Source organism: Dromaius novaehollandiae, chromosome 26 (genome assembly GCF_036370855.1).
Source record: "Dromaius novaehollandiae isolate bDroNov1 chromosome 26, bDroNov1.hap1, whole genome shotgun sequence".
Taxonomy (NCBI): domain Eukaryota; kingdom Metazoa; phylum Chordata; class Aves; order Casuariiformes; family Dromaiidae; genus Dromaius; species Dromaius novaehollandiae.
This window is the reverse complement of record NC_088123.1, coordinates 6,351,270-6,363,469: the sequence shown is the minus strand read 5'-3', so window position 1 is coordinate 6,363,469 and position 12,200 is coordinate 6,351,270. Positions and strand designations below refer to the sequence as shown.

Sequence of the window (12,200 nt, the reverse complement as noted above, 5' to 3'; positions counted from 1 at the left end):
TTTGAGGGAGGCATGATTCCCCACGGCACGGGCTCTCGGCATCGGGATTTATCCAGCACTATCCTGGCACGCAGAGAACACTCACTCCCGTTTAATCACGTGGCAACACGTTTCTGGTTTATTTTCAAGTGTCACAGTCTCTCTCTCTCTCTAGGAAATCTCCTCCTCTACCCCAAGAGCCAAAATCCACAGCTTGGGACAACACTCAAGGTTTCACATTTCAGTCGAATCAACATTAAGGCCTGCTTGCTCTTTTATGGGCAGGTTTATAGGTATGAGCACTAACAAGTGATGCTAGGTAACAGAAAGGCAGCGCATTTATCCCTGCTGTAGTGGAATTAATCAGTCCATGGGTTACATCAACAGTGTGCCAGTCTTCAATCTCTGAAAAAAAAATCCCAGTAGGCCAACATTTAACTAACAGCACATTAAGACAGACAATTAAATGCATCTATTGAGGTCAGAAAGCTACATACTCTCACAGAGCTATTCTACCTCAAGCAATATGATTTTAATAATTCATTGCTACCTATAACGAACATTCAACTTTCCAAGTCTTTGTTCAACATATATTTGGGCACAAGATGTGATGAGGTGTAGTCTGTGATTGCCCACACAACCATCACATACAACTTCAAAGACCAAGAGAGAAAGGACATGCACAGTTTGATGAGTGAAGAGCTCTTCCCCACCAAAACCAGCCTGAGAGTGTCCCAAAGGATCACCATAAATGTAATCCCATATAGGACATGAAGCATGCATGCTCCTTTGGGATTTTATAGGCTAATCTGTGGTGCACAATACGATGCACAAGTTTCTAAAGAGGCTAACAGGAAAAAATATATGATTTCTATAGCATTGTATAGGTCCACCTGGAGCCTAAACAGTTCAGAGAAATAAAAGACAGGAGGAAGGAGCTGTCAGAGGCCATACTGGGCTCACTGCAAGGCCACAAAGGAATGGGAAAAGGAACAATCAACAAATTATGTTTGTGGTGCAGCTCCCCTTCTGCCTCTCCATACTCGCTGCGGAAGAGCCTGCTATGCTCATCCGCCACTGACTGCTCCCCAGCATCCCCTGCCAGAGTTTGCAATGAGATCTACCCCTTCGGCTCTCGTCATTCCTTGGCTTGTTTCAGTCAAAACAAGCAAATACCTATCGTTTAAAGCATTTAACCTAAAGGGACACTGACATAATGAACTTCTGCTTTGCCAGGCACCTATTTCTGTTACATCTGTAGGAAGCATCACTACTTCCTAAATTTGATCAACAGATCAAGAATTACTGGGAGCTGGAGACAGCTAGCACAATATTACTGCTCTGGAGTTTCCTTACCTTCTCCTTTTCCATACTTTGAGCTCGGTAGCCAGGACACAGCCTCCACGTAGCCCAGCTCCCTGCAGACCACGTGAGCGGCATGGATGGAGAAGTCGTCATCGCACACTGTGCCCCACTCGCCACCGTAAAACACCTCCACTCGGCCTTCGTTGTGTTTCCTTTTCTGCCCTGCCAGCCGCAGCTGGATCTTGGGAACGTTTGCCGGCCTCTGAGGGGGCTGGTACACTTGTGGGGGTGGCTCAGGGTAACCGGGGAGGTAGGGCCAGTGCTCGTACTGGGCAAGGCCCAGCGGGCTCAGGGAGGTGAGGAGGAACAGCGCGATGAAACAGTGGTTATGGTTAAAACCCAGGAATCTTTCCATTTTCAGTGCTCACAGTTCTCAGAGCCAAATCCTCTGCTAGCAGCTGCCAGTCAGTGCAGGTAGGTACTGTGTGGCTGTCCTGAAATGAAAGGAAAGTTTGTGTAAGGCTTGGTAATGACGTGGACTTCATATCTCCTGCTTCAGCAGAGGATAAAGCTATGGAAGGGACCATCCAGTGCTGCCTGTGAAAAACAAAGTCAAGTAAATTATATTTTGTGGGGTGGAAGAACAAACTGGAAAAAAGAAATACCCATGAAAGCCATTTGCAAGTTTGGGCCAACTTGCCAGTTTTGGCTGGAAAGTATTTTTTCCAGGGCAAAAATTCCGCAGGTCACAAGTGCTAGGAGTAGGATTTTCCTACTCCTCTGAAAATCCAGTAGTTCAGTGCCTCTAGTAGGCTTTGGCCAACCTAGGTTCAAATGCTATCAGGACAGGACTGAACCACGTTTCTCCCACATCCCCTTTGACAAGGGAGCCAAATTCATCATTTAAACAACAGAAAACCAGAAGGAAAATGAAATGTATTCTAACAGGGTCAGAAGCGGGGTTTATGTTGAAGTCTGTTTTCCCAGGACGATGATAGAGGGTTTGTTTCCATTACGGCACGACGGGCTGCATCCGTACAGAGCTGATGCACGTTACCGTACACAGACACTTGCAGAAGTAAGTTCTGTCTCGCCTGGTCTGGTGAACACTAACTGCTCTTCAGCCTTGAGTTGCTAAGCCTAGACAGGGACTTGCCTGTCACACAGTCGCTAGGTCCTTCTATAACCTAGTCAGTTAAGGCATGAACTGGAGGCTTTTTGGCTCATTAAAGGAGCTTCACCCAGATATTGTGCAGAGTTCAGTGTGTGATCATTTGCGGCCCCTTCTCACTCACACTCGCCGTCCTTCTGGCACCCAGCACAGGGAGTGGTCAAGTCGCACATGGCAGAGTTAACACTTGAATAGTTTCCAAATGAAGCAATGCCAGAGCAGTGGGGAAAAGCTCCCCAGCTCTTTAAAGCTCCGTTATTTCCTGGCAACGACCAAAGGGGAGGGAGGAGATATCTGGCTCTGCAAACAGATGTCTAGAAGCAAAAACCCTCTAGTATTTTTGCTAGGTCTTAGCTATCCCCAAAAAGTGACAAGAAGATGACATACCCATGTGACAGCACACCGAAATGCATTAAGCAGCTTTTCAAGGTAGAGAGATGCATCACAAACCCCAGGCGATTAGTCTGAAATTCAGGAGACATCACATGAAAGCTCAGCCCTGATGCTGACGTGCTCTGTGACCTCAGGCAAACCACTTCCACCGCTGTGCCTCAGTTTCCCCCGGGTTAAACAGGGCTGATGACAGTGAACTTCCTCCTAAAGTGCTCTGAGACCTGGGGGAGGAGAGGCATCTGCCCAAGAACCACACGAATGAAAGAGAAGCATGTGGGTTAAGAGTCTATCACTGCGTACCAGGGAAGGGAACAGGGAAAGTAAGGTGGGGCGCAGTGAGAGATCTAACTACACCAAGGGGGCAGGGGAGGGGGAAAATATGGGCACAAAGTTCTTGAGAGTCTTGTTTTTGAGTAAAAATGTGGTTTCAAGGAGCCAGGAGGAACGAGGGACTCTCTCTGCAGTTCCACCAGACAGATTTGTAAGTTTTCATAAGGCACTCTAAGAAATACTAGCATGGAAACAAAAGTATTTTTAGCAATTTTGCAGGTCAGGGTTGGAGGGGAAGAGAGGAAGGAAGTACAACTGCTTTCACTAGGCTGCTCTCCTCCAGGAGCAAAGGGGATTTCCCAAAGCAAATGCAGGCGACGGGGCAGGATACATGTGTTTTTATAAAAATTAAAGGCTCCTGAGTAAAGACATTCCTACTAGTCAGACACGCCTGACTTCAACACCTACCAGCACGGATTTCACAAGAAACCTCTTACAACGTTTGCCATGGAGACAAGATGATTTTTTTGCCCATGCGTTTATCCTCTGGGCTGATTGCCCTGAACAGTATTTAAAGGGAAAAACCCAGTACCCCCTGCAGTCAGATCATAACAGGGAAGAACAACGTACGTTAGTTGCAAGTCAAACACCGAAGGGGGAAAAAGGATGGAGAGGGGCAGCCTCTCCCGAACAGAGGCAGGAGCGGCAGGCACGAAGGCCGCGACTCCTTTGTGCAGGCAGACGGAGAATAGAGACTTGAACCCAGCAGAGCGCTGCTGGGCTTCAGAAAATCGGGTTTCCAGTTCTGAGCTTCTTTAAACATCTGTTTTGACCTAATTCATTTTATTTAGCTGTTTGTCTCCTGCTACTGCATAAATTGGCTTTTGGATTTAATAAGCCTGAGCAAATATTAGTAAAAAACTAAGCAGGACTGAAACAATCTTTCTCCAAAAAATAAGATGGGGGGTAGCAGGGCCCTGTTTTAGCTGAAAGCCACACAGTCTGGGTTTCTAAGTAAGCCCTTACAGCTCCATGTGGGCTGTGGCACATACAAGAACGCAGTGCCCTGTGCTTACATATTGCTGGGACCTTCCGAAGGGTCTGGATGGTCTTGCCGCGCAGCAGGCAGCCCCACGACGGACGCTGCAGCAGGCAAAGCCAGAAAATCTGCGGTGAGTGGCCTTACAGTCAAGTCTCGAAAGACCTCTGGCTCCCAAGAGAGGAGGTGGCATGTCACCATGATTAACAGAACACCACCAGATCCCCTCTAGGTCACAGTTTTGCTTATGATACTCCAGAAAGCTCAATAATAAGCTAAACAGGAATACTTTGCAGAAGGAAAGGACCAACAAATAGTCTGTAACCAGCAGGCCAGCACATTTCACTCACCCCTCTCGTGCCAAGGCAAACAATGACCAGCGGTAACTCTGCTCACAGGTTAACGGGGTCTTTCACAAGCAGAGGCCAAGGGGTAGCTAGAAGCAGCGTAACTCTGCTCTCTAGGACTGCTTTCCATCCAGACCAAAGCTCTTGGGCCACTTTACTGAAGGGCTTCAGCCAAAAGACACAAGAATCTGGGGAAACTGTTCAGAGGCAGGATGTAATAGTTACCAGCTGAGCTCCCTGAAGTCTTAATTAATAAAGCAGACAGACCAGTGCAAGATGCCAGAGCCTAAAAAAACTGCCAGGTCAGGCAACCCAGGAGCCCCGTACTCAAAACGGCAACCAGGCTGCTTTGCTTTTGCTCCCCAAAAGCTTAGAGACTTTGGGAGTCGGACAAGAGTAGGAAAAACATCATTTACCATAGAACTTAATGAAAACTGGGCGAGGGAGGATAAGATTCCCCGAGAGCCGATTGCTCGGCAGAGGAAAGTTGGACTAGCAAAAATGTATTTTAATGAGCCTGTGTGAACACTGCCCTGAACCTTCGCCACGGAGAACAGCTCGGGGCACACGGGTTTCACGGTTAGGCAATACAGCATCCTGCCTCATCTCCGTTTGTCAGGATCCTCCAAGGATCAGCTAAGGCCTCTGGAAAAGGGACTGGAAAAACATCCGTGAGTCCCCATTCCAGCCCGATTCCACCTGCAGAAGTGAATCTCAAAGGAACCTCCAAAAGAGCAGAGCACGGCAATCCCACGCGCTTCACGGGGCAACACCGCGGCGCGTACTAGCAACCAGCCTGCTCTCCCTTCGGGTCGCATCGCCATCCGCCCCAAAACAGTCGCACATTCAACCATCAGGAGCCGAAGCTTCCACAGGGTCTGCAGTACCCCAGCAATAAAGCCTTACGCACCCAGAGGTCTTGTTTATCGAGGTACTTAAGAGAACTATTCAGACTAATAGTCACCACGTCAAGAAGAGCAGAAGCCCGGGGAATTGAACGCAGGCAGCTGGCATCCCTGAAAACGCCGTACAGCTTCTTTCACTCCATAGCACCCAACAGCCACGCGAGCTCTAGGTTTATTCTTTCCTGGCTCCTCTCGCACTCCCTCTCCCTCTCCTTGGCTACAGGACGCTAGTTGTACCGCGCCAGGATCAAAGGAAGTTGTCGCGGCTGCGGAACAGGAGCACTGAGGACTCGGTGACAGATCCGCTTTGGAGAGACAAACGAGGACGGTCTGTACGGGATAGGAGCCAACTGCACACACAGATTGGTCGTGGCATCATAAGCCACAACAACAACAACAACATTTATTAAGGAAAATATTTAGATAAACACACTCATCTGCTGCTATGCTCGAGATCTGGACATGTTTTTTTCCCCAAGTCTCAAAGGGAACTGCACATGCTGAACTCCCTAAAAACAAATCTAGGCTTAATTTGCAAGACACTTACGCTGGCTATTCCCTTTGCGCCAGGGCTCATTCCACCTCTTGTATCCTTTCCTTAATGGCCTCCAGACTTATTAATGACATAAGCCTACAAGTGCATATTACGGCCTCTCCATTCAAGAGAATCCAGGGCAGAACACTAAAAACTTGTTGAATAAGTTCAATGGAAAAGCCAGGAAAATACTGCAGGTCTTCTGGCTCTCTGTCCGGTGCTTCAGGCTGCAAGATTACTCTCCATCTTTGCATTAACTTGTAATTTAAGGCATGCGCCTGCAAGCTGCTGACTCGGCCCTTTTCACAACTCCAGTCTTGGTCTTGAAAGGAACAGATGGGCACAGAGGCTCGCAGGGAAACGTGCAACAATTCCGTTTCAAAATATTGAGCTTTTATTCTTCAGAGAATTCACTAGGTGAAACTAATACGGCATTCACCTCCCCCTATCAAAAGCTTACTCCTACCAGCAAGGATCCCTTTTTTAATTTTACCAGATCATCCAAACAATAGATCAACTCAGACAAGACACAAAACACCAGCTTCCCTGCTCCCCTCCTTATCCGGACGACAAAAGGGAAGTCTGGAGCGGTTGATTTGAGTCCTTTGTGCCTGCAGATCCAGCAACGCTCTACTTGGCTCGCGTGACGTCCATCAGGAGGAAGGAACAGTTGGCACCGGACCACCGCCGGCACGCCCGGCTCTCAGCCGGGAGCACCAAGCAGTTGCCGTCCAGCCGCTCGGAACGGCATCGCCCCAGCGGTGCGACCTGCACCTTCACTCCCGCGCCCCGAAGCGCGTTCCTCGGCACGCTCGCCCGCCCCGCGGCAAGCGCCTTCCCGCTCCCGTGCGAGCGGTGCTCCACGCCGGGCCGCTCTCCAGCCCCGTCGAAGCCGATGGAAACATTGCCGCGTGCGTCAGCAAGAGCCAAGGTCAGATACACGTTCTGCTATTGTTCAGGAGACTCGTCTCTGCCTCAGGCAGCAGGGCTGACGCTTTCGCGGATGAACCCCCGCTGCCCGTAACCCAAAGCAGGCCGAGAAGCAGAGCCTGCTCACCCACGGCAGCCCCTGCAGCGATATCACTGAGGCTCCTTCAGCCGTATGCTATTGACAGACCAATAAACACCACGACAAAGGTCACTGGCAGGGCCAGACACACCAACCAGTGGCAAAACCCCCAAACTTACAGCGCAGCCCCATTAGCTAGAGGAGCAACTTGGGATCAGTACTTGTCCCAGTGGCTGAGGGGCTCTGGAGGAGACTGCGGGCTCCTCGTGAAGCTCCACACCCCGCTCCACGGCAGGGAAGCACTGACGGGGCGACCAGGAAAGTCACCAGCCCTGTTAGCAGAAAGCAGATCCCAGGTTACTGCAAACTGGCCAAGGGCAACTGGTAGCAAATACAGTCGCTCGCATCCGGGAAGCTAACCAGCGTAGTTTGCCTCTTCCACTTTGTCGGCATGCTGCAGGGAAGGAGAGAACAAACTCCCACTGTGCCCTCGGGGAGCGGAGGTAAAGCTTGCGCGATCTGAAGCTCTGGAGCTGCCACAACTTCACTGGCCTCTGCCCATCAGCTGCGCCTGAATGACCACTGCAGTATTCCCTGCCCGTCTCCCCTGCGAGCTGAAGATGCCCCCTTAGACCCCGGAGGGCACACAGGGGCACGGGGCAGAACACTGCTGCCAATTAGTAGCTAATTTAACACACATTACCAGATTGCTGCAGACTGTGTGAACAGACACTGTCATCTCAAGATCTCACTCAAGAGAGAAACAAGATTAATAATATCTTAAGAACCTTCTGGCCTCTCCTTCACATTCAAACAGGGATACATATATACATACACACATGCACAATATTTTTCCTCCTAGAAAGCTACTGACTTACTGAAATATGCACTACACGGAACAGAAAACAGTTTGGAGTGTTTGCCAGCTGAGATGGGGATAAGTGTATTCTCCTGCAACAGACAGCTCTTTGAAGAGCCAACAAGAAGGGTGCACGTAGCCCAGGAATTCATATTGCTTGCCATTACTTGCTAAAGAAATTATATTCAAGAGGAGAAACTCCAATGGCCAAAGATGCTAGTTAGGAAAGTAGGAAAGAAAAGACATTTGCTTATGTTTTTTAAAAGACAGCTACAGGTCTACTACAGAAAGATCAGTGTTTATTGAAGTTGCTTAACCAAAGCCCTTTGCGTAATTACTTGATTAGATCTTTGAGATCCAACCTTTAGAAATATGCTGCTCTCCAAAGCTGCATGGCCACAGCAATGGTTGCAGGCACTAACACCTTGGTCCATGGTCAGCATGTTTCCTGAACATGTGCCCTGGTGCATCGGCAGTTTTCTGTCTGCTTTATGATGCATCCATTGCCCACAAGAAGTAGGCACCTGCAGGGAATACACAAAGCGGTCATCCTGCAAGCTTTCAGTTTTAGCCCTTTGAGGCATTGATTTACCGTAGAAAGATAAAACTTGCCAGTGGATCAGACGGACACATGCAGTATCTTCTCTCCATGTCATAGTTCCAATTCAAACATGCTCCATTTTGGCAAGAGATCTTAATTTGCCTTATCTCTTCCCTTTGCCCGGTAACGAAGACGAATAGAGAGGTGAATCATGACAATTCTCAGGCTCCCGGCCAGCACCAGCTGGCTGCTGCACAGACCTTATGCAGCACTCTTAATAGGAAACAGACCTTATTCCCAAATTTACTTCCAAGACAATTAAGCAGAAAAAAAATGATTTTCTGAACCTAGTAGTATTCTTTAATTTACAGCTAGTGGATGCAATTATGATGAACAAAAGCAGCAGTGGCAGCTGGAGCTACAAGATTCAATTGCTCTTCTCCTTAAGCATACAAAACTCTACAATCAGTTCATGAATAAAGACTCTACAGAAAGGTGCCACGTTCAGATCCACAGCTGACACACACAGATACAGATTCACAGCACCAGCACACACATGTGCATGCCCCGAGTCTGAAGAGCACTAGCAAACAGTACATGCCCTTTAAGGAAAAGCTCCCTCCCCTTGCCATGCCCCTGCTGTGTGTAACGCTGTCCTAACCCAGAGGAGTGCAGACGCAGGACAGGGATAACAACCTACTGTTCTGAAGTCAGCCCCGTCCACACTCCCATTATACTGATATTCAGTCTTCTAGTCACACTGAGTTTACTCTCCCTTGAAATAACATAAAACTTCCATCAGCATTACAACAGATTAGGACTGGGATTTTTCTCAATATGTATTTCTCAATGTTTGCAGACATTTACAGTAAACATTATCTATATTCTCATGCTCCCAAAGCATTCCAGAGAAAATGCTTTACAAAGCAACAGACTGCTGATCCGTTAAATCATTACATCCACTAGAGTAGCTGTCTCCAAGAATGAACATGATTGTGTTTTTAAATAGTATCAAGGACTTTATGGAACAGTTCAGGGGAAGAAAGGATAGCAGGTTAAAAACAAACAAAAAGCAAGAAACAAAAAAACCAGGAAGAGTCAGTAGTGCAACACAGTAAAGATAATTAACTTTGGAGTCAAACTATTGAAAAGAACCTAGAGGACATTACTAAGCACACATTCTCACATCTCTGCTTAACTTGCAAAGGGATAGCACTTTCAGCGAAACACATGGCTTTTCCATTAAATCACCCTGTTGACAAGAAAGGCATTGTCCTCTACTAAATCATCAAGACTCCCTTCAACCTTGGTGGTTCTTCCAAACTACTAAATTATCTTGAAGGTTTTCCTGAAGAGCTCATCTCTGCATTCCCACCCCAGTGCCCAGAAAACACCACACTGGATTTGACTGGTTAGTAGATAATCTTAAGAGTTATCCTGAGCCTCAGCACCTCCCGACTGAAATCTTAAACTTCATACTAATAAGCCCTTTTGGGGGTGCATTCCAACATCACCATGCACTTAGAACTAAGCTCATATGAAATTCATTTCTGCAGCAATAGCCAGCCAGCACACTACGCTAAAAATGTGGTTTCCTATGTGCTCCACTATTACAGTAGCTCATGCTAATTTTTCATTTTTATGTTTTCTAACTGCTCTCTAGCTTCCAACTGAGGAAATTCCACCACTGTGGGTGGTTCAATATAGATGAAATGATACTGGCATGTAGGAACCCTAAAGCAAGTTATTTTCAGCCCCTATTACACACACATTTGAAAGCAATGCAATTTCGTCTTTATAAGCTGATTATAGAGATGCTAACTAGTTTTCATTCTCTTCTAGGAGATCTTTATCTGCACACCATAACACTCGTTCAAAGCTAAACAGCAGCAGTTGATCTAAAAGATGGTAGTTATCTATAGGCATGCTTAAGAACTAGAACTCAACCTGGGCAGGCTACCTTCCTTCCAGAAAGGAGCATGTTTCAGTGCAGCAACTTTTTAGGCAGATGCTGCTGCATATCCTGAAGCCATCCCGAACACTGATTGCTGCATGACAAAACAGCTTAACTAATGAAAATTGCCGTTAGGCTGAAGACTGCTTTGCAAAAGGGCAGTGCATCACTTCAGATTTAAGAGAACTTAAACATCATAACAGAAAGCAGTTTCTTAACTGGGGACAGATCTCTCTCACACTTTCTGCTGATGGGAAACATCTGCTCTGAAGCCTTTTCCTCTGAAAGGGCACATTTATTCAGGGAGGATAATTTAAACTGCTTATGAAGTTTAGCCGGTAACATTTACACAATGTTTGTAGCATGTACTGTAGCTTTCTGGTCTAAATCAAGCATATGCTAATAACCTTACAAAATACACACTGCCTCAGCTTGCAGACAGTTTGCAACATGTCTTCTACTCTATTCGTACATGCCTGGGAGCAAAGGGAGAAAATCTTTAACCACGTTGCAACATCTTTGCAAAGTGACACTGCATATCTGTGTCATCCCACCCTGCCAAATCAAGTCTCTGGGGAGGATACAAGAATCATCTACTGCCTTCCCAGGTCTAAATACACATGCTTAGTAACATACTGATGGTAGAGAAAGAAGAGATGTTCAAGGAGAAAAGGAAAGAAGTGAGATTAAACTTTCAGCCCTGAAGCAAGAGAGGCTTAGAAAAGTTTCAGCTCACTCATCAGCCCCTTCTCCCCTAGCAGTCAGGCCACTGCTCTGCCTCGCAGTCTCGGCAGGACCGCATTTACCTTGCGGTTAGTGGTAGGCTGTGCTGGGGGTGACCTCTGCCGCGTCGTGCTGCATGAAGTTCGCTCTTCTGGGCTGAGCGTGCCGCCTGAGTGGTCCCCTCCGCGCTGGAAATACCCTGCAGCCGGAGAAATACGCTGCAAGAAGCTGCTGCTTCCTGGCAAATTTCACTAGAGTTAGTCAAGCAAACCCCTCCCAAGACCCAGCCCCTTCAGCCTCAGCTCATAGCGGGTGATATCATGGGCTTGTCTTGTAATCCGAGCAGAAGCACTGCAAACTGAAAACAAATGGGGGGAAAAGCCAGCCCAGGCTGCAAGGAAGGAGGTGGGCTGGGAACAAGAGTGGTTTCTCATGAAGTTCCTAGAGGACAAATATGCAGAGTTACATCAACACTACTGTTAAATCATACAACGGGATCACAGCAGTTTTTAAGGCACCCTGACTTAATTCAGAGCCTCACAGCGCTAGGCCTTACACCACAGCATCTTCAGACTTCTCTTTCCACGACTTACGCACAAGTCTGCAGCATGCCATCTCCACAGCCATCCGAGCAGGTTTCATCCAACTTAGCACTTCAACATCCAGCAACTGCTTTTTCAGCTGCTCGGTAGCCTTGAAATGCATGACTACAGCAGATCAGACCAAGGCAGACGCTTAAAAGCCATGTAAATCTGCAGCGACAGTTATTCCATAGTCTTCAATGTCCTGAGAACTAACCAGATACTAATGAAGAGGAACTGTTTTTAAAAAGAAAATCTCTGCTGTGCCAGAAGCACTAAAAAGACTTAGCAAGGAAGAATCTCAGATTTACCCCCCTTCAACACAATGTATACCTGGCAGTTAAAAAAAAATAAAATAAAAGAGGTTTTGCAATGCAAGTCAGCATTTGGAGGTATACGAAATGGCCTAGGCTAGGCCCCCAGATCTCAGCCTAAACTGCAAGAACTGAGAAAATTCAGAGCATCTGTAGCGTGAACTAGCAGTGAAACAGCAATGCTGATCTGAGCTAACTCAAGCAGTTCTTTCATCAAAATAAGCAGTCAAATCAATCAGACACTATTCTGAGGTGACTGTAAACTTCTGCAGTAT

At 47.3% G+C, this 12,200-nt stretch overlaps 1 protein-coding gene across 1 annotated transcript in view; it reads right to left on the bottom strand.

The window, feature by feature from the left end:
• Positions 1–11,407, bottom strand: part of LOXL2 (lysyl oxidase like 2) — a 54,756-nt gene extending 43,349 nt beyond the window's left edge. Inside the window, exons 1-2 of the mRNA XM_026122309.2 lie at positions 11,114–11,407; positions 1,336–1,778 (exon numbers count right to left, since the gene is read on the bottom strand). Of these exons, the coding sequence (XP_025978094.1) occupies positions 1,336–1,699 (364 nt within the window). The 5' untranslated portion in view covers positions 1,700–1,778; positions 11,114–11,407. The remainder of the gene's footprint in view (positions 1–1,335; positions 1,779–11,113) is intronic.
• Between the last annotated feature and the right edge of the window lie 793 nt (positions 11,408–12,200).